General features: G+C 39.6%; 1 protein-coding gene across 1 annotated transcript in view; it reads right to left on the reverse strand.

The window, feature by feature from the left end:
- The window catches only part of scube3 (signal peptide, CUB domain, EGF-like 3), a 163,736-nt gene that overhangs the window by 8,823 nt on the left and 131,539 nt on the right, over window positions 1-23,374 (reverse strand). The window contains exon 9 of the mRNA XM_037684755.1: window positions 12,970-13,086. Coding sequence (XP_037540683.1) covers window positions 12,970-13,086 — 117 coding nt within the window. The remainder of the gene's footprint in view (window positions 1-12,969; window positions 13,087-23,374) is intronic.

Consider the following 23,374-nt stretch of genomic DNA (forward strand, 5'->3'; position numbering starts at 1 on the left):
ATACTCTATTATTTGAAGAAAGCTTTTTTCTTGCTTAAAAGTATAGTTTCTTCAAATGATTGGCGTGTTTGAAGAATAATCTATGGTAGCACCATAAACCCTGTAGCTCCACCTTTGTGCCTGGTGGCTTGCCAGCAGTGTTGCCAGAAAGAGTCGAGGTTTTCCAGCCCAAAAATCTGTTTAAAACCACCACATCACACAAAAAACCACCCAATCAATATATTGTTACAGTATATTTACTGTTTGAACATGAACGCACATCAGTACAAGCCAAGATAATTTAACAATATGTGGCAAAACACAACTCAACAAAAAATCTTCCCAGAGTTCCCAGCAAAATCAGAATGAAAATTGCCCAATCTGGCAACACTGTTCACCAGGATCACTCTGCACTGCCTCAGACAAGGAAAGAAAAAACTGTTCTTCTCCACAGTGTCACTCCTACCCACGTGAATATCTTGCACCAAAAACATTGTTTACTTGCATTCTCTGTTTAATTCCAGTCCAGAAAAAACCACTTCTCGAAAACTACAAACATTCATTATTCAAATCCCTGTGTGACAAGTGACATACAGCTTGTTGTTTCATAGTGCACACCTTACAGAAAACACATGAATTTACAAAGTTTTCCCCACTGATTACATAAACACGTTAAAGTGCTTGAAAGTTACATGTAAAACATGAACAAAACATGTTTCACACGTTAATATAATACATTTTTAGAGGTGAAACCATGGGATTTTCCACATGTGGAACGTATCATGTCTTTGTTTAAAGTTCTACACAGGAAATGTACAAAATATATTGTTTCACATATGTCGCATGTTAATTCAACATGTTTTCACATGTGGAAACCTGATTTCCTCATGTGAAATTCATGTGGGGTTTCTTCTAGATCCACTGAAAGTGCCACCGTTAGCTGCTGCCATTTACACTTGTCACTATGAAATTTTAAAGATTGATTGGTGCCCATATCCATCAGTCACTGTGTGAGAGGGGGGGACACCCTGGACAGGTCTCCAGTCCATCACATGGACACAGACAAATGAGACAAACAACCTGTCACTCTCTCACTCGCACCTAGGGACCATTTTAGTTGCCCATCAGCCTAACATGCATGTTTTTGGTCTGTGGGAGGAAAACGGAGCACCCGGAGAAAAACCACGCATGCAGGGAGAGAACATGCAAACCACCTAGAAAGAACCCCGGCTGGGATTTGATCCAACGACCTTCTCACTGAGAGGCAACAGCTCTACTAACAGTGCCACTGTGCCTCCCCACTACAGAATCTATTTAAACATATAAAAATCAATTAATAGCTAAAAATTAAATGACGTAAATAAATAAAGAAACCATCTGAAAGTATTTAGTCACAGCTGCTCTATTTTCTTATCAGATAAGTAAAAGTAAGTTGGAGGTTTTGTTTGGACTGTGGGAACTTGGCTGCATATCTTCTCACTCAGGAGGAATGTTGACTCAATGCTTGACACCAGGTCACTGACCTAATTGGGTTTGTTAAGGGCAACTCCATTGTTAAACGCTGAACGCGTCTCTCTGGCCTGTTCGGCAGCTATATTTCAGCTGATAAACTGCACCGGGAAATAACATAACCTTAGTTGTGGCATGGAGTGAAGAAAGTACAACATGGGAGCGTCATAAATCTCCGGGGTTATCTAACAGTTCTGACAGCGCTGCTGAAAGGCGAGGGGAAATCATTCATCACCAGCTCACTCAACAATGGTACGGAGAGCCATTTACGCCAGACCATCTTCAGTCCTCTCAGCAGCTCCGAGTGGCCTGATCACCGTCCATCAGACGAGTAAAAGCCTCACCGATCCAATTCTGGTGCATTTATTCTCCGAGCTGACAGCTAATACAGCTACCTGTGTGTACAATGGATTCCCATGAACCTATTAAACCTGGTTCAAATAGAGCATTGTGTGCAACTCCACAAATAAATATAGCAGGTGAAATTAAATAAAAAGTAACTTTTTTTCTTTTTGCAGTTTCTGGCACGGCCGCAGCCTTTCATGCTCAGTCTCATTTGATCAGTTATTACTGGTTTGTTATGATGTTTTGAACTGTCCAGTCAGTTTGTAAAACTTTACTGTGTAACATCCTGATGCATGCTCAATAATCTAAGTAGAATTTTTTTTTTTTTTTTTTGCATAGTGCAAAGTTTTTTGCATAATTTACATGCCCTGCGACTTATAGGCTGAAGCAACATATTTATGTTTTTTTTTCCCATATTTATAAACCAATTTTTGGCTGAGATATGACCGTTTTCATTTATACTGACCAAAAAAAAAAAAAAAGAGAGAGAGAGCAGTACCACTTTCAGCCACTTGATGGCAGCAGAGTAGTAATAGATATATGGCATGCTGTTGTATCGTGTAATAGGTAAGCGTAGCTATAATGACAACTTCAAAAAAGTTCAAGAAAAAACAACTGGACTTTATTTTTTATACTTTATTTTTTATACTTTACTTTATACGTTATTGTTTTTTTCTTGAATTTTTTTGTATTTACCATGTCCTGGATGACTGAGAGCTATTAATGACTCAATCGGTCTGCCATCTTCTCCCCACCTTCATTCTGCTCGTTGCTTGGAACCGTCAAACCAGCTGCACCGTCCCGGCGAAATGCAGCTAATTTGACCATTAAAGTGCATTTATTAAGCAAACGTTAGACTGAGGCTCATCTTTGCTATAATTTCAAGCAAACAAATAATTATTTAGGTGTTTATCTTGTTAAATTTTGTACAGCCACTCGTCGCATGCATGCGTTTACTTCCGCGTATCGGGTTTTGAAATACAGCTGATTTGACCATCAAAGTGCATTTATTAAGCAAACGTTAGACTGAGACCAACATTTAAAATAATTTTGAGCAAACAAATAATTGTTTTTAAGTGTTAATCTTGTTAAATTCTTGTTAAAGTCCTCCCGTGCACGCTCCCACAGCCGCCATTTGGCAGCCCATCAATTTTTGGCACAACACTGGTCCCAATTTCGGGGTTGTCAGTGATGACGCATAACAAGCACGAAAAGTCAGCGGTGACGTGTAATAGATGCGATGTATATGGCGAAGTGACATATTTATGGATTTTTCCACTTTATTAGACCAATATGGACTGATGCAACTTATACGGCAGAGCGACGTGTACGACGGAAATTACGGTAGTTATTTTCTAAACGTAACGTCCCAGTGGCTTTTAAACCCCAAAATACAATACGGCAAAGACTGGTTCATCCCAAAGATCCAGTCCCCCGGCACAAACAGAGTAATGTTGTGTATGCTGTTCAGTGTCAGGAGGGCTGTGGTCAGTCCTACATCAGGGAAACTAAACAGCCACTGGCCAAAAGGATGGCCCAGCACAGAAGGGCAACATCATCAGGCCAGGACTCTGCGGTCTACACTCATCTCCAGGCCAGCGGTCACTCTTTCAGGGATGAAGATGTTCACATCCTGGACAGAGAGGAACGATGGTTTGAGAGAGGAGTAAAGGAGGCCATCTTTGTGAAAAGAAACCGTCCATCATTAAACAGGGGTGGAGGCCTCCGTGTTCAACTGTCCCCCTCTTACAATGCTGTGATTGCTAGTATCACTCAGCCCTCTGTGACTTTTTCATTCAACCTTTATTTATAAAGGTCAGTTCCCATTGAGCCTCTAGGACTCATTTACAAGAGAGACCTGTTAAAGTGAGTTTATGTATCAAGTATAAGTTTTATTTATTTTTCAAGGCAGAATAGCAAACAGCCATCAGGGTGCTAACAATCGGTCGTTAAGCTGATGGTCCTTGATCATGTGAACAGCTGGTTTTGGCTGTCAGCAGCAAACTGGTTGATCCACCACGAGAAAGTACTGTTTATAAAACTCCTCAGACTGACAACGTCTTTTGGGTAAAAGACGAAACGTTTCAACAGGAAGAATCCGTTCAGAGGACATGACATAATTTTTTAAGATTTAAAGTAGAACGTTTTTTTTTTTTTAAGACTTCAAAGTATCTTTCACAATTTATAGTGTCTGACAGTGGACATGCAGGCAAAAAGGTGGAGAATTTCATGAAGCCAAATCATATCTCTCACAACAATCTGATAATTCTTCATTCTCAGTCTGCTGCACTTCCTGATCAGCAGAAACCATCTACCTAAAAAAGAAGAAATTACTGCAAATATACATGAAGCCTGAGCTGCAGCACATGCCAGTGGTGATGGAAACGTCAAAATATGGCACCACGTCATATTGTGCTGCAGCGAGCCTTTTTTTGCAGATGTGCTGCATCCTTACACAACTCCTCTTGACAATAAAGGTTATTTCTGCTCGAGTGCCGAGGCCTCCTGCTAATTTCTAATCGACATCCACCACCCCTGCAGGACCAGAATTTCCTCTGTATTATATTTCTTTTTTTTTTTTTTTTGTCCATTAAGTACAGCACACACACTGTCTGCACTTTATCTCGCTGCCAAACGTAGCATATGTTCTTCAGAATAAGATTGATTTCCTGCCTTCCAGGCAGCCACCTGTTACAGCTCATTTCAGCCCATTAGAAGATCAACTTGCTGAGACGAAAAGCTGCGATGTGATAGGTGAACTATCAAAAGCATTTAGATACATTTCAGTTTGTCCTCAAATGCAGCTGCTGCTTTAAAATCACAAAGTGAGATGAAACAAACCTATTTTGCCAATTAAATCTGTAGCTTTCAGGCAGGCAGCTGTTGAATCTTAGATGTCAGTCTTCGGGTGGTTTAGCATATAAATTACATGTTACCTGAATTTCTTGTCAAGATATTTGATGATACATTTTTTACTTCACAAATTATGTACAAAATTGAATGCGTTGGCTTCGTTGTGGGAGGGACCGCGAGGTAAAATTTGTTATCAGTGGGTGTACATGTGAGCATTTACAGAAAAACTGGGAAACAATGTTTATTGCTGAACTTTTATAAAAAGGCTCAAATAAAAATTCAGCACAAGCCTTGTTCAGTTTTCTAAAGAACATTACATGTCAGTAGTAAATGTCTCCTGTAATGTTACAGATAACAGCTTGGTGCATATTTTGTATCATTCTGCCTAATAAAACATTAATTCTCCTGCGTGCACAATTTATAGCGAACAAACTGGACTACTTATAAATGTTCAATAGTGAAAAATCTGACTAAACACATCCTAAAAAAAATAGATTTAATCTTATAAACAAAATAAAATGTGTGACAATTTGAAAATTAATTGCAGATATTGGTAAAAGTCTATTGTGTAGTTATGAATCACATCCTCCCAAGACTTCCAGCAGACTAGAAATGACTATATTTCCATTCAGATGTTCACTTTGTTTTATTAATCTGACAGCAACAGAAAGAGATTATATCTGAATAAATACCCGGATCAGTTTAGTGCAAAAGTTGCAAAGAAGCAATTAAATTTATGACATTTATCAGTTTTGCACAATATTGGACTCAACGCACGACTGAACCACTGCAGTCACTTTACCAGAATGTATGATAGCAGCGAGTAAATCTGGCATATACTGTAATCTGACAGATTGAGCTTTTAAATGGATGAATAACAGCCCTATTCAGACATTCCCTTTCATGTTAAATGTGAGCTGATAAAGATAATGTCTGTGACTTCTTCAGCCTCTGCTGGATGGCTGACACACAAACAGAACACTCAAATAAAGTTTAGAGTATAAGGGAAGTGAGAAAATTTAGCTGCAACTACAGCCACTATATCCAACAAAGTTCATTCAGGTCATCAGGACGGTTTCTTCAAGGACTTCGATGCTCTCATCACCAGAAAACTGGTTGGTCTACTATGTGGGTTTCCTGCTTGTGGAACTGAGTTTGTTGTGGCTCCTCAGGCTGATGAAGTCCTTTGGATGAAGGATGAAATGTCTCAAAAAAAGAAAGAAAAAAAGAAACTGTCCTGATGACATCCTGATGCATGCATGTCCTGATGACCTGACTGAACTTTTTCATTTACCCTTTATTTATCCAGGTAGTCTCATTGAGTCACGAGAACTCATTTTCAAGAGAGACCTGTTTAGGGAGCAGATGGTGGGGGTTAAGGGCCTTGATCGAGGGCCCAGAGTGGGGCGAATGAGGGTGGAGGGAGGCGTGGGTGTTCCACCTTTTCCACCCACATTTTGATGTTGACAGTACCGGGAGTTGAACCTGCGACTTTCCGATCACAAGCCCATCTTCTAACCTCTGCGCCACCACTCCCCCAAAACCACCACTCCTCCAACTTTGTTGGATTTTCTACCTGGATTATTATCCTGATGCATGTTCAATAATCCAGGTAGAACAATCCAAAAAAGTTATTTTTATATTTTTATTTTTATTTGGGCTGTCAACGCATGTGATTAATCTCAAATGATAAACTCGTTAATATTACATAATGCAGATTAATCCATTACTATACCAATGTTCCCTCTAAACTGTGCAATCGCGCACTGCTCACATTCTCTGCGCACAAGAAAATCTATTCTGTGCAGTTGCAAACTGGCCATCAGCCTGAGCTCAGCGGTCTCTAATGCCCCTTTTGCACCGCTCCTACTCAGACCCAACTCTGCTCAGCCCGCCACGGAAAGAACCCTTTTGCACCAGTACTTTTTAGCTGAGTTTTAGCTGATTCGAGGCTGATTCAGGACCTTTTTTGTCCCTGCTTCTCTGGTGGGACTGAGCGAGCTGACTCCGGACTGAAACGTGAATGCAGGACACTGATTGGTCAGGGGGAGGAGTCACTGGACATCCGAAACTTTTCACCGATGCGCCATTTGCAATTTCTCGGAATGCGGAGCAGCGGCTGGATCTATTTTTAAGATTTTAAAAACAATAATGACAACACCGTGTTTACTGAAGTACAGGCATTTTTTGTGTTTGGTGATCGATGACAAATTTCGAGCAAGTGGTGTCACTGCGGAGGATCATACGAGCTGCCAACCTGTTGAAGCACGCGAGGCCGGACTCCGAGCCCCGGTCTCGCCTGCTCACAAAGGCCGGATTCTGAGCCCTGGCAGGCGGGAGAACTGGGAGTCTTTTAGATGGAGGATGGAATTTTTTTTTATATATATATATTTATATATTTTATGTATAAAAACAAAATGTATTTTTTTTTCATGAGTGAAGAATAAAAATAAATAAACGGTGCAGGTTTAATTATGAAATCTTGTTTTCACTTTGACTTTATTAAATAATCTGTTAATTAAAGTTAACTCAGCTGAAAAATCATAAAAAAGACAAAATTATTGGATCTCTCTGTTATGTTTCTGCCTCCTTCATGTCTCATTTCTGCTCAGTCATGTTCCACTCAAGCTCTGCCTCTCAGCCACACCCACTTCACCTACAGCTCCATCAGTCCCATGTGCTGCACCTGTTGTCTGCCCTATTTAACAACTCTTGTTTCACTGCTCCTTGCCATACTCAATGAGCTTGATGTTGAAACTCATTTACAATGTAAATACTCTGAATATCAAAACATTTATACTCATGCTTCAAAAATTGGACATAGGGTAGGAGTTGCTTTTATTGAACCTGAAATAGGTTACATGTCTAATCAAAGGATCAGTGATAAATTATCTGTATTTACTGTTGAATTAATAGCTATCTTATTAGCATTAAGGTGGGTTGAAAGTATTAAGTCTCGATCTATATTAATTGCTACAAACTCCAGTAGTGTAATCTGCAGTATAAAACTAGCTCATTCTCAATCAAGGCACAATGTTATATTAGAAATTTTACAAACGCTATAGAATTAAAGATTCAGGAGTTTTAGAAAGATTAATTTGGGTCCTGGCTCATATAGGGGTTTTAGGTAATGAACTTGCAGATAAATTTGCTAAAGTAGCCACTAAAAAGATAGAAATGTCCTTATCAGTCTCATGCAGCAAATCAGAAATAAAATCTATTGTAAAGGAAGAAATGAATAAGAAATGGCAGGAGGAATGAAACAAGGAGCAGAAAGGGAGACATTTTTATTCTATTGAAAAAAGTGTGGGTAGGATGAGGGAAACATCAAGGAGGAGGAGGGAAGAGGATATTTTATCAAGACTTAATTTGGTCATACATATTTAAATTCAAATCTAAAAAGAATAGGAAAACATCCTACAGGAGTTTGTGAATGTGGCCAATCACAAGAGACAGTAGAACATGTACAAAGTACTTATAGATTGTATAAAATATCACAAAATTATTCTTCAAAATCGATTTCATGAGCAAAAAGTACAATTTAATTTAGTTGAGTTGCTTTGCTTAAATTCAAATCACATTTTAAATAGGGCCTTTTTTCATTTTCTTGTAAAATCAGAACTTTTCAGGAGAATATAGGTTAGGGTTTAATTCTGGTTCACACTCCAATTCAGAAGGTGGCGGTAATGCACACTAACAAGCTGTTTGCCAACCGCCAAGAAAATCAAAGAAGAAGAAGAAGAATGCTCCTTGCCAGATTATCTAATCCTTTTGGTTGTAGATGTCCAGCGCTTCATTTATCTTGTCTGAAACTCCTGTCTTGACCCCAAGCCTGCTTTCTGGATTTGCCTCTTTGCCTGCCTCTTGTCTGCCCTCGTTCTGCTCCTCTGATCCTGGTGATGACCTTTGCTTCTGGCCCCTGGACTCTGGATTTTGGATCACCCTTTGGACCTGTTTAAAGACCTCTACCTCTCTTAAAGACCTGTGCCTCTCCTAAATGATCCCAAGATCCCCAGTCACTGCACATCACGTGGCGTCTCTGGGCAGCACACCTCATCCCCAAAATGCCCCCCGGGCGCTTTCAATAGCTGCTCACTGCACCACCTGGTGGTGGATGGGTTAAATGCAGAGACTAATTTCGCCATTGTATGGAAACATACAGTGCTGACATTGTGATGACATTATTATTATTATCATCTTTGGATTACCCCCCCACCCCCCACCCTTAATCATTGCCATTGCAGCGTACCTCTGCAGCTGTGTCTCCACCAGCTACGGTGACATCATCCACACAAGCTTTGACAGGTGTAAATCACCATGCCTGCCTGAGAAGGTTAGTGACTGTTATCGACAAACAATCCCCTAAAAACCCACAAGCCACTAACATTCATATCTTTGCAGTTTTGTTCCTGCCTCTGGATCCTGACTCCCACCAGCAGCTGCAAATTAATAAACCTTTTAAACTTTCTTGTTCTTCGGCTAAGTTTACGAATCTTAGAAGCTGACACTTGACACTCTCAGGAATCTTTCCCTCAAACACGTTTAAAGAAGAGACACAGCTTTTGGTTCAACTTTATTCTAACCCACAGATGTACAAATCACAAAACAAGAATTACACTTTAAATCAAAGCTAAAATAAAATCTGTATACAAGAAACAAAACCACATATCTAAATTGAACAATAAAAGTAGACACAATGAGTGCAAATATGTCAAATGATGAAGAAAAATATAGAATTTTAACTATAATATAATTTGAAATATAAACGTGTTTGTAGAATCTGGTTCATCAGATTTAATTCAGTTTATATAGCACCAAGTCACAACAGAAGTTGTCTCAGGGCACTGAACAGAAATATTCATATACAAAATAAGTTAACAGAAACATTCATATTTAAAAATAATAATTTAACATTATTGATCTGGGGAGCAGACTGCTTTAAGTTTAACTCATCGCAGAACTCTCACTCAGAGAACTAAAGTTAATTAGCAGGATTTTGGATTCTGGACCCACCTCCAGAACCGGTCCAGAAGTGTGGTGGAAATCAGGCTGATCTGAGCAGAGTTGGGGCTGAGTAGGGGTGGTGCAAAAGAGGCATAAAACCTGCCTGAAATGGTAAATGGACTGTACTTATATAGCGCCTTTCTATCTTATTTCAAGATACTCAAAGCGATTTACACTACAATCTGTGTCCTCATTTACCCATTCAAACAGCACTCTACTAGATCTCTACAAAGCTAATTGAACAAATCATTCTAAAGAGACTAATCAGTGCTTTTAGATCACATTCATACACTGATGGGACACACATCAGAGGCTATGATGGGTTCAGTGTCTTGCCCAGGGACACTTCAGCATGTGACTACTGGTGGATTCGAACCCCCAACTCTCGCATTGGAGGACGACTGCTCTAACCACTCAGCCACAGCCGCCCTAAAATGTGTGCAGTGTGGCGTCTGAAGCTGTCTGTGTTGATTTCCAGAACTGAGGATAGTTTTGATCATCCACTCTGCAGCTTTTCCAACACTTCCTTCAGGTTTGACTTAAACAGAGGGGTGCTTTAAAAACATGGTAACATCAGAATGGGAGCATGAAGACATTCAACAGGGATAATGTTCTCAACGCTCCATCTTTACATATACAGTAGATACTAGCATGTGGTAATTAGCACAAAATGAAAACAGTTTGAATGTGATGGAGACTAGCTTTGAAGATATTTGGTATTTTTGTTTAATCATAGTCATCCTGAGGGGTAAATAAATTTCTCCATATAACAGCTTGGCACTGAAAGACATAGATGTAAACTCATTACTAAGTATGGAAAGTGAGATAATCATAAAAGTTGTCAAGACGCACCTGCATGTTGAAAATTTAACGCTAATCCTTCAAAAATAGCAAAGGCTGTTCAGACCAAATTAGATGACTGATCATTTTATTCACATGGGCTAATATCAGATTAAAGCATGGCTGACAGAGGCAGTAAGTATTTTCTGTGGAGTAAAAATATATGTTATAGGGGTGTGACGGCAATGTTCCCTCTAAGCTGCGCGCCTGCGCAATCGCACACTGCTCGCACATTCTCTGTGCACAAGAAAATCTGCTGCGCAGTGGCGGACTGGCCATCGCGAGCACCTGCACCGGGACATTTCCCGGTGGCCTGATCCACTCAGTGACCGCCGAGGACCAAAGACTTGGTTCAGGTCCATGCCGCTCGCTCAGGTATCCGCCTCACTGAGGCTCACACAGACAGCAGCGGCAATGATGACACACAACAGGTTGCGTGCCCGTTTATAGCCCGTAATGACTCGTAATGACACAGTAAAAGTGTGTGTGTGTGTGTGGGGGGGGGGGGGGGGGTCCAAATGAGCATTTTATGAATGTGGGGTGGACATGTCCCCTTCACATATAATGGTTGCAACGCCTATGGCTGAAAGGTGTATAGGTCTCATTTCTTCCAGAGCAGGACCATCTCCCAGGCCACAACTGGACCCTCACCCAGACCAAAAACAGAACTCTTCCCATGGCCAAAGCAGGACTCTCACATATAACATACTACACATCTCATAAATAACAAGATTATTGTCTTTTTCATTTTAAAAATGAGCCAAATCACTTCCATTAAAAGTAAACAAATGGAAATTGCTGCTGTAATTTGATTATTTTAATAAGCCATGTAACTTGCTATGATCCCAGTTTTTGAACAGGTATGATACTGGTGTGTGGCCACAGCATGAACATCTGATACTGCTCACAGTGGTCCTCAGAGTGCTCAGGAAGCTTGTGTGTTAGCTCAGACACATGAAAAATTAGAAGGAACATTGTGTGATGGCACACGTGTTCATACTGAACTCTCTCAGTAACGATGTTTTGAATGAGTACATAAAGGTATAAGCCCATTACGTTAATAAGATGTGATCACCATCTCACAAATTAAGGCTCACAAATGAACTGAGGTGCATTTTGCAAACAGCCACGACAGCGAGGAAGCAGAGACATCTAAACACTTCACATCACATAATGCAGGAATGAGGGGGGTATGGATTGTTTGTGCATTTATTCAATGTTTCTGACACAAAGTGGCATTTTCCTCCATTAGCGCTGAGAAACTAAATTGAGTGTTTCATTTTTTATTTTGTATTTACAAGGTGTCCGAGGTTAGCTCGCCCTGGGTTACATATCCTCGTGAGCGGTGCGATCTTACCATTCACGTAAAATATTTGATATTGTTCTTATAGAAACAATTCTTGAATGTTGTTCATACTGTGGTAATGCTACATGTTTGTCTGTTGACCGTACAACTGGGTCACGTTACAATAGACTTAACCCACTACTGGAGTTTCAATAAGGTATTTTAAGTCACTAATAAACACGATGGATGATGATCATATCGCTTTATGCTAGGCCATTGGTAAGAAGGAGTGATTATTATTATTGTTTCATACTAGCTAGTGATTTTTTTCCCCTAAAAGTTAACTTGAGGTTACACTATGTTTCTTAGACTGTGACTAAGATGCATGACAGAAGCGGAGCGTGCTCTGTCCACACAAGGAGAACTGTTGGTCAGGCTACTTCTTGTTGTACCATTAACTCTAAAACGGTTACTGAATCAAGTGTTTACTTATGTAGGTAAAACTAGATGTTAAACAACCTGTTAAAATACACCAGAATGCAGGAAATGGCATCTTCTTCATTCAAAATGTTCTGGGAGAGGAACTCCCCAGACCCCACCACCAGTGTGTCCTCCCCCTCCACATTAAAAATGCTTCTGACGCCAATAGTCACCTCATTGTTCAAGCCAAGAGCCATTGTCAGCACTGGGGGCTAATCACCCATAAAGGGTATATTCTAGAATCCCCCTGATGTAAGGTTATAATTACATGATTTTAATAATAATAGGTTGTGATCTAAAGTGGGCCACTCTGAGGCTGAAACTCCAGGACTGAAAATGAGTCCCACTCAGGCCCCGTTAGTAACTGCTTCTGCCTGTTTTAGTAACAACTTTGCATTAGTTGACATTTGTTTCATTTTCATTTTTCCTGTTGAACCAAACATGTTCCAAATTATGACCCCCTTACTAAGGTATGCACCAAACCGTGGCTTAAACGTTCTGTTACTCCCTATCTATGTAAAGTTAGCAGAAAAATAAGGTGCCATTCCCTCAGCTGTGTTCTGTGTGAACCATTTTTCCTGCTTTACCCAAAAAAGAACCTGAGATTGGACAAACCATGTGAGACACAAACACAGAACAACAGACTTTAGATTCATCCCCACACAAAGCCTCACCTCCACAGTGTGCCAGGCCATACAGGACGTAGCCTTTACGACAAAGACACTGGAAACTGCCGGCAGAGTTGACACAAAAGTGGTCGCAAGCTCGGTCGAAAGAGCATTCATCAATATCTGCACAGACAAAGAGACAAATAGAAACTCCTCAAAAACTTCAGAAAATCACAAAAAATTATACCCTTTTTGTGTTCAAAACACTTCTATGGCCTTTTCCCATCTTCTGTATTGTAAACGTTGCTTGCCATACATCGCAGTGGGTCAAATTACAGGTGACAATAAAAAAGTACTTTTTCAGAACCAGACATTTTCTATTTGACCTTGTCTAGTCATGCAGTTTTCCATTTTAGTAAACTGAAACGTTCTCCAAGCATTTTGAAATCTCAAGTGGTCACAGCAGGAGTCCAGAAAGTTTGATTTTACGTAAACAGGGAAGTTGAGGGACACTGAACCTGACAAACATATTTTTGCCCTTAGATTTAAACACAATTAATGACTGGATGGTGACAAAAAAAACTAAAAGTTATGTTTCTGTGGTCAGCCAGTGGTCATGTAAACATGTAGTGTGCAGCAGTAAAAGTTCTGTATGATGGATGAACATGTGAAATGACAAAAAGAAATCAGTTTCTGGTGTTCCTGATATTTATGAACCTTCAAACACCTTCAGTAGCTCCTTCCTGTCTGTCAGTATCCTCTTTATCTGATCTTGTTCTGCTTTCATTCTGTCTTACTCAGACATCCATCCTAATAATTTTTTTTTAAACAGTCATCAGGCTTGAACTCTTAAAGGCTACAGGAGATTGAAAATGTTTGTTTGTTGGCTTGACTTTTCTTTTATGTCAGTGACGTCTGCGTCAAGCTCAGGCAGCAATTGCTGGGAGAAGAACGGGGCGAGCCTCAACTCTGCTGGATGTCAAATTAGCTCATTTAGGAAAAGTTCCCAGGATATTCCCCAAAACATGTGCTTTTATCTGCTGCACATGAACCTCCTCTGGGTTATGATGTAGAGCCAAGTGCCATCAAACAGATGACGAAGGTATTTCACTGCAGTTACAAAAAGTTCAGTGAGCTGCCTTAAAGAAGACACATTGAAAAACATCTGCAATGATCCTTGTTCTAGAAAAAGGTGGTTTGTTTTCACAGAAAATTTATATTTTCACATAAAATGTTTTGCTGAACTCAATCACTGTTGTTAATAAGTGATGTTCTGAGTAGTTAAATAAGTAAGTTGGTCGTCTGTCCCTATGCATCCCTGTGAAAGACTTGCGACCTGTCCAGGGTGTCCCCTGCCTCTCACACAGTGACTGCTGGATATGGACATCAGTGACCCCCGCAACCCAAAAAAAAAGAAGCAGGTAAAAGATAAAAGGGTGGATTAATAAATAAAACAAATACCAGAATTACAAACATTTTTAAGAAGGGAATATGTATTCCCACTGCCTTTTATTCAAGGATTCAAGGTTCTTTATTATCATTTGCATCACATGCGGTACATGATGTGGAAAGAAATTATGTACACAGGGTCCCAGTATTAAAAAAGTATAAAATGTAAAAGAAAAACAGGAATAAGATCTAAGGTATGAACTAAGAAAAACGTTGACTAAAAATACGCTAAGCACTAGTAGTGCAAAAACAATAAGCCGAACAGCAGCACGAACATGGGTCTGTGTGAGCAGATGAGAACAAATGAACACATCAACATGAAACAGATCAGAAGCAACATGATGTGATTTTTTACAGTGATTATTCTGGTTAGAGATTCATGAGTCTAACAGCTTCAGGGTAGAAGCTGTTCCTCAGTCTAGTGGTTCTACACTTAATGCTCCTCAACCTCCTTCCTGAAGGAAGCAGGGCAAAAAGTATGTGCTGGGTGAGTGAGGTCCTTCATGATGCAAGTGGCTCTCTTCCTGCATCTAGATGTGTAGATGTCTGTGATGGTGGGGAGACTGACTCCAACAGTCTTCTGTGCAGCCTTTACCACTCTCTGCAAAGCTTTTCTTTCTGCAGCTGTGCAGCCTCCATGCCACACGTTGATGGTGGAGCACAGGATGCTCTCCACTGCACACCTGTAGAAGGAGGTGAGGACTGAGCTTCCCAGACCAGCTCGTCTCAGCTGCCTGAGGAAGTAGAGTCTCTGATGCCTTTTCTTGATCAGGCTGGTGGTGTTGTTGCTCCAGCTGAGGTTGTCATTCAGGTGCACACCCAAGTACTTGTAGCTGGAAACCACTTCCATGGCGTGTTTGTTCCGTCTGAAGTCCACAACCATCTTTGGCTTCTTCACATTGATGTGAAGGTTATTCTCTTTGCACCAGCTCTCCAGGTGTTCCACCTCCTGTCTGTAGCTGGACTCATCATTGTTTGTGATGCATCCCATCACCGCTGTATCATCTGCAAACTTTACAATATGACAGCCTGGATGGGTAGCTGCACAATCATACGTGAGCAGAGTGAACAGCAGAGGGCTCAGCACACAGCCCTGATACTGTAGTTTTAAAATAAGATGATCTTGTGCTGAGAAATAACAAAGTTATAACAGTTTTGTTCAAAAATTGAAAATAAAATGATTCACAACATCATGCAATTTGACACATGCTCTATTAGCCTTTGAAATATGTGTTTGGAATGACCACCACATCAAATTTTACCTCAGTTTCTGTAAAAGTCACTGAGACGTAGCAATTTATGTATTCTAAGTTTGATTAGATGTGGAAGCCATCTTAAACTCAGTTGTTTCCAATAATTATTTTGGTGTAAATGTACATTCAATGATTACTTCCTGATAGTTTCATTAAAATATTTCCAGTGGTGTATGAGGTTGATTCCAACAGTTAATGTCAAAGTTTAAAGTATAACAGTCAGCTACTTGTTCCGATTGAAGTGTCGAGGATAATGCTAATCACACTAAATTTTTGCTCAATATCTGTAAAAGGACAGAGTTATAGTTGTTGTTGTGGCCATCTTCAACTGGGCTGAGTGCAAAAGTTAATTATTTGGAGGTGTGACTCCAATGATTATTTTCCTAAAGTTTCAGTAAAACCTGTTTAGTGGTTCATGAGATATTTTGCTAACAAACAGAGTTTATTCCAATTATTTTTTATTTAAAACACATATCATGTGATCAATCAGCACTCACAGTATTATTGGAGGCAACTTTTACATAAATGGTTTCCTAAACGTCTACTTTTTGATTAAAGTCGAAATAGAATTGGGATCCTTTTTAATAAGAAATTGGAGTGAACATAAAGTTGGTACTGTACATTTAAACACCACATTACATTTTTCATCTGGAGTTATGTAAAGAAAAAACACTATTATTTCAGTTTGTAACAGGTTTCCATCTAAATAAACTACTTGAGCCTGTAGGCCAAGGGGATACCATATTTAAACAACAGTTGCGGGCTGCACAAAATCACTCCGAAGGCCGCAAATAGCCCACGTGCTGCACTTTGGACACCCCTACTTTATAGGCTCTTGATACAAATAAAACTAACAAAAAACTGGACTGAGCATATCTACAGCTTGAAGTACAGCTTCCACATAAACAGCTGATTTATCTTGGTTTTACAAGACAAAGCCAGGACAGTAGCTCTTGTTCAAGTTGACTGCCTTTGGAAACCTGAATGTGTGTGTGTATGTGTGTGTGTGGGGGGGGGGGGGGGGGGGATTGGCACATGCTCTGTGCAGTGCCGCAAAAGTGTTCACTTCTGGCAAATTAGGGATAAAGTTTACTGTAAACCCCTGTGGAAAAAACAATCCTGGTGACTCTGAGTTTATCCTTAAAAAATGTTTCTTAATGCTCCATTGACGCCAGAAGTGAATCTGCAACTTATCATTACATAGTTTGGTGTTGTACCAAAATACAGACTGTTGACAACTCCTATAACACTCATTTACATGGCAGCAAGAAAAAAAAACAAGTTTCCATCGGCTACTTCTCTCTGCTAAGTCCTAGCATTTCTCGTTGAGGCTTTGTGGAAAATAAATCAAACATATATAGACAGCTGGAAAAACTACAATTGTTTCTACAAAACAGATAAACGCTTAAAACGGAGAAAGATGAAGAGTTAAGTGCTCTCATGTGCATTGGGAGTCAGAGGAAGATGAGGAGGGGACTTTGGGTGGAAGAATGCTGACAGGAGCTCTGCAGACATGCCCCATCCTGAATTAAGAGCCACGGCCCACTGAGAGCAGAGAAACACCATGACTGTTTAAACCAAGATAAACCCCGAGTTCAGCTTCCACATCTCAACACCTTAAGGAGACAGCGCACACCTGATCTGGTGAGACTGTACGCTTCGACACACAACGAACACCAGCAACTGTCAATAAAACCAAACACAAGTGCAGATCTGATCATTTAATGTCTTTATCTTTCAGGGATGACCTCAGGGAGGTCACAGTGACACAATCTGTGCCATCTTTGAAAAAATTGAGGAAAAAAGATCAATTTTTTGATTAAACAGACTAGACTTGACTTTCACTCTGACAGCAGGTCATGAAGAATACGGAGTGGTGGGAAATTGTAAATTATTCTTACCAAAGAGCCACATGAAAACCTGGGAATGTTGCTGCAGCCTGGACCAATAAGCTAAACTTGGTTCTGGACAACGTCAATTTTGTAATTAACTAGAAAAGCTGTATAATTTTAATTAGCTGTTAAAAGCAGACATTGTAACTGGAATACAAAGCTGAGCTATATCTGACATGAGAATTTAAAGTTTGTATCTTTAATAGTGAACATTCACAAAAATGAAAAAAAAGAAGAAGAAGATATTTTGTAGTATCTTGTAACACCAGCTTCAAACTGGCAACATAAAATTACTGTTTCATGTATTTCTTTTTTTTTTTTTTTTTCAGTGAATGAAATATATTTTTGGGCATAAACACATGTATTGAAGTCATGTTTCTGAGGTATACGTGAAGGATAGATGACAGTGCGATGATCTGTATTTGAAGTTCCCTGCCTCGTGTGTGCAAAGTTGTCAACTCCTTGTTTAATTTTATTTTCCTCAGGGCACACTAACGCAGCCGAGATATCTCAAAACTAGTCTTGGCTGCTCCATCTTTGCATGTAGATCTTAATAATAATGATATTAATACATTTTATTTGAAGGCGCCTGTCATGGCATTCAAGGACACCATACAATAAAATATAATATGAAATAAAAACAAAAGAATCAAACAACAAATGAAAAATAACAATAATGGCATCATACATACAGGTAATGTGAAAAGATGGTTAAACTGAATATGTCAGTTTCAAGAAGAGAGTTTTGATTCAGGGTTTGAAATTGGACACTGTGGGAGAATTTTTGGTGTCCAGGGGAAGAGTTTCAGTGGTGGGGTGCTGAGTGACTGAATGCTCTTGAGCACATAGTGGTCAGAGGAGCAGGCGTTAATGTGGAGAAGTTCTATCTTGTGATCAGCTTTGAAGGTGACGAGCAGGATTTTGTAGGAAATATAAAATTTAATGGGGAGCTAGAGTTCATTCAACCTTTATTTAGACAGGTAAATCCCATTGAGCCTCGAGGGCTCATTTGTAGGAGAGACCTGATTTCAACAAAGAAAGATGACAACAATGGACAACAGCAACAACAATAGACAGTTATAAAAAGGCATACAGATTTTTTTTTTGTACAAAGAAGATGGCCAAAAAAAGTTACAAAAAATAGCTAGATTATAAGGCGAATGTAGAAAACTAAAAACAGGAACATGTCAGCATTGGACCCTGCCAGGTGTCCAACAGATTCTTAAAGCCACTTAGAGAGGTCAAGGTCGAGAGCTTCAGATCTTTTTGTAAGATATTCCAGGAAACGGGAGCAGAGTAGGAGAAGGCCCTTTTGCCTAGTTCAGTCCTCACAGAGGGAACACTGCAGGTAATAATGTCCTGAGAGCGCACGCTGTACCTGCACTCATGCAGAGACGTGTAGGAGGAGATGTATGAAGGCAACAGACCAAGAAGTGATTTAAAGATGAAAATGTACCAGTGGGAGAGTCTGCCTGAAGTTAATGATGACCAGTAAACCAGTGAATACAGGGTGCAGTGGTGGGTACGATAATCATAGCCAGTTATGAATCTTAGTGCACCATGATAGACAGCATCCAACATCTGCAGAGTGCTTGTAGGATAGTTCATGTAAATAATGTCACCGTAATTAATGGAGGGAAGGAAAGTCACAGTTACAAGGTGTTTCCTGGCATTCAAAGGTAGACAGGATCTGTTTCTGAAAAAGAAACCCAATTTAACTTTCAGTTTCTTTACCAAGTTTTCCACATGGAGCTTAAAAGAGATGCGAGCCGACCGATACCCAAAGCATCCCTTTGGTTTTATCAGCATTTTTCAGTAAAGATGATGCATGACAGGGGTTATATGACTAGTGGAAGGGGTTCTGGAAATTATGTGAGTGGCTAAGTTTTGGACCATTTGCAATTCATGAATGGATTTTGTGACTTTTTTTAAATTTTATTTTTACATTTTTTGAGACTGGATGCGACCAGTGAACCATGATCACAGTACTGTTGGGTGAGAGAGGTGGACAGAGACAAGTGATATTACAGAGACAAAAGTAGAGTGAACAAGCGATATTACAGATATGGGAACGATAATGTGTTGTCTAGGATGACATCCAGACTTTTAACCTGGTTGGGGGGGGGGGGGGGGAGACGACGACATTGAGGTGCTGTCAATGATAATGTAAAATTTTCTGTTTTTGCAAGGGTGAATTTAGTGCCAATAAGAAGTTGTTTATTATTCATTTCAATAATAAGAAATTTTGTCACTGTTTATTTTAAGAAAATTTGGTGGAGAACCAGAACCTGATATCATAAAAGACAGTAAGAGAGTGAGTTGGATGGGATGGTGGAGGTAGGTGGTGGACAGATAGAGTTGGGTGTCATCAGCATAACAGTGGAATTTAATATTGTATTTCTGAAATATATTGTCAAGTGGAAGAAGGCAATAACAAAAAGGAGAGGGCCGAGGACAGAACCTTGTGGAAAACAAAGTTCATGCTCAATCATCCAGGTATCAAATCCAATAATTCTCAGTCAGGTCGTCTGGACAGTTTCTTTTTTTATAGAGACGTTTCACCCTCTATCCGGAAGGCTGAGAGGTAAATTATTTAAATTGAATAAACTGTGTGAGGTCGGAAAGGCATGAATTAAACCAATTAAGGGGTGTGTCTGAAATACCAATATGTGAAAGACTGTCAGTGAGGATAGTGAGTGAGATGGTGTCAAAGGTGGCACTTAAATTGAAGAGGATGAGGATGGAGAGGAGTCTAGAGCTAACAGCTGTGAGATTAGTGATTTTGGTAAGAGCTGTTTCAGCGCAGTGAAGTGGGAAAAAGCCAGATTGGAATTGTTGGTATAGATTATTGTTGCAGAGGTGGGCATGGATCTGGGAAGCAACTGTTTTTTTCTAGAATTTTTGAAAGAAATGGGAGACTGGATATGGGTAGAATGTTCCTGAAGTCACTGGGCTCTGATACGGGTTTCTTGAGAATAGGGGTTACTGCTCCTGTTTTAAGGAATGATGGGGCAATACCAGAGGCAAGAGAGGAATGAACAATTTCTGTTATAATGGGGTAAGGGAGAGAACACAGACTTTAACAAGTGTTGTTGGAAAGGGATCAAGATGACTGGTCAGTGGTTTTGATGTTCTGATCAGGTGGGATCCTTGAGCATGTGAAGGAAATGTGAAGCTTGAGAATGAAGGGTGGAGTGGGGGGTGGGGGTAGAGAGACAGAGATGAGCAAGTTGCATACAGAGTGACTGTGTATATGCTGGAGGATGTTGTTGATCTTGTTATTGAAAAATGCCATAATAGAGTTACCGTTATAGACAGAGTAGATATGAGGGGTCAAAAAGTCCGGTGGTGCATAGTGTTTTGGTTGCCAGAGAGAAAAGTGCATTTCTGTCACCAGTTCTAATGATATTTGTGTAATATTGTGATTTGTCAGGGGAGAGGGCATTCTTGTAGTGGAGAATATGGGCTAAGTACATGTACAGTATTTGTATACTGTGAGTCCTGTTTTCTTGTAGACGTTCAAGTTGTCATCCTTTGGCCTTCAAATAGCAACGCTCCAGTGTGAACCAGGGTGCAAGGTGGGTGAAGGAGACAGTCTGTGTTTTTACTGGGGCCAGTGCTGGGGAGATTTTCATTACCAGTATTTATTGTGCCCATGCTAATGTTCTTGATATTTAAAAAAATATGACACACGATGGTTTAGCTTTAGATAGTGAGAATGTGATGTTAAAAGAGATGGTCAGAGATAGGTTGATCAGTTGTTGAACAGTTTTGAAGGATGATGCTAGAATAAGAGATGAGGTAAAGAACAAGTCTGGTGGAATGGTGGGGAAATTAATAAGCTCTTGAAACCCCAAACTGTCCAAACAAGATAAGAAGTGCTTAGTTAGTGGGTTATTAGAGTTGTCAATAAGAATGTTAAAGTCACCAAGCACACATACTGTATGTTAGGAGAGAGTACTAAACTCAGCAACTAGATTAGGTGGACGGTATGTGTTAACTTTTGTGGTGGGAAATGGACCGTATAGACTTGAATCTTGGTCCAGTGGTCTTGCTGTGTTTTACAGTTTCAACAACAGAGCTTCTGATTTCACAATGTTCTGTATTTCTTTGTGTCTTTGATTTGATGGTGCTGATTTAGTTTGATTTCACTTTCTGAAATGACTGACAAAATTAATTGAAATCTTTCATGATAGTCAAATTTTTGGAGATGTACCTGTACAAGAGGTCAAACTATTAATTGTTCATAAAAATTTCCACTGAATCCCATTTAAAAAGCTTTGAACTATCTGTTAAAATCAGATTTTTATTTATTTTTTGCCTTTCAGAATAAAACATCTTTACAGCTGTTCTCCAGAAAGGATCATCTCAAATGGTTCACAACATGTGGTGGTGACTTGAGCCTGCACTGAGCACACTGCACCGTGCTGCTGAGCTGCACGCTGGGACAAACGTTCCCGCCGCCAACAGAAATGAGCCAAGAAGCCAGACAAGGAGGATAAAATGAAGGACAAGATAATACAGCTGAGGGTCTGAGATCCCTGAAAGATATAAGATTTTAGTTTCTAGGGGGACCTCGGGAGGAATAGTGGAGCAGGTTTCAGTCTAAGCTGTCAAGTCAGGTTAAATATTGTGTAAATTGTTGTTGATGAGTAATACGTTATATTTAGTATCAGTATGTACAAGATGAGGAAATTAAACAGGACAATTTTGACACTACATTACATCTATTTTGCTCTATATTGAACTCCTCTACCTCTGTTTTGTCTTTTTCTGCAAAGGCAAACATCTTGTAGCTGGTACAAGATGTTTCAACTCATAAAATAAATGTATACATTAAAAAATAAGGATTGCATACAAGAAAGAAAATGAGTTATTTATGCAACATGCCATATGTAAAGGAAAATGAAATGACAAAAGCTTTAAAGAGCAGACTTTTTAAAATCAATTTATACATTAGACTGACATAACAGCATGTGTGTTTGTTTGTTCTAAACAAATGGATTTTGAAATGTTTCATAAAAAAAAAATCTCCATCTATACAATTTGTTTTTTTTTGCAAGAGACACATTAAATTTCTTTATGGGATTCAAAGCACAACAAAAATCAAGCATCCCTCGTTCAGATTCAAACAAAACTAAGACTAAAACTTTTTTAAAGACTATATGACATGTGACCCCCAAACTATGCAAAAGTTGGGTATAAATTTGTAGCATGCCTCTATAACTGTAAATGTGTCCTCCAAGACAAATAACAGTAATAAAGTCATTGATCAGATCAAAAATTCTATGAATTGTAAAGGCTTTTTATGCCAGAAAATAAAATTGTTTCATGCTGAGAAAAGACAAAAGTTATAGCTGTTTTGGTCAAGCATTAAAAATAACATTATGTGAAATTGTATGCAGTAATATGATCCTTCTTGTGATCTTACACTGGAGCAGGTGTAAATGACTAAGGTATGACACCAAATTCTACCTTAATATCTGTAAAACGGAGTTACAGCCATTTATTTGTTTGCTAAGGAAGCTTAGCTATGGTGGCCATCTTGAATCAGGCTGACTCCTAAATGTAAACAGTTGCAGATGTCACAGTTACTTTCTGTGAGCTTCATTGACTAACTTGTATAAATAAAGGTCGAATGAATGAATGAACATCGATCCAGTGCTTCATGAGATGTTTTGCGAACATAGACAAACAAATGCATGCACAACGCACACAGGCCCTTTCGGCTTTGGCATCGGGCGATAATAAAAGGTAACCTGCAACTCTTTCTGTCTGCTTTAAAAACTCATAGGAATGAGAGGTTACGAGGCGGACAGGTGACTCAGCAGTGTGTGTGTGTGTGTGTGTGTGTGTGTGTGTGTGTGTGTGTGTGTG

The sequence above is a fragment of the Nematolebias whitei genome, chromosome 11 (assembly GCF_014905685.2).
Source record: "Nematolebias whitei isolate Nwh7 chromosome 11, NemWhi1, whole genome shotgun sequence".
Taxonomy (NCBI): domain Eukaryota; kingdom Metazoa; phylum Chordata; class Actinopteri; order Cyprinodontiformes; family Rivulidae; genus Nematolebias; species Nematolebias whitei.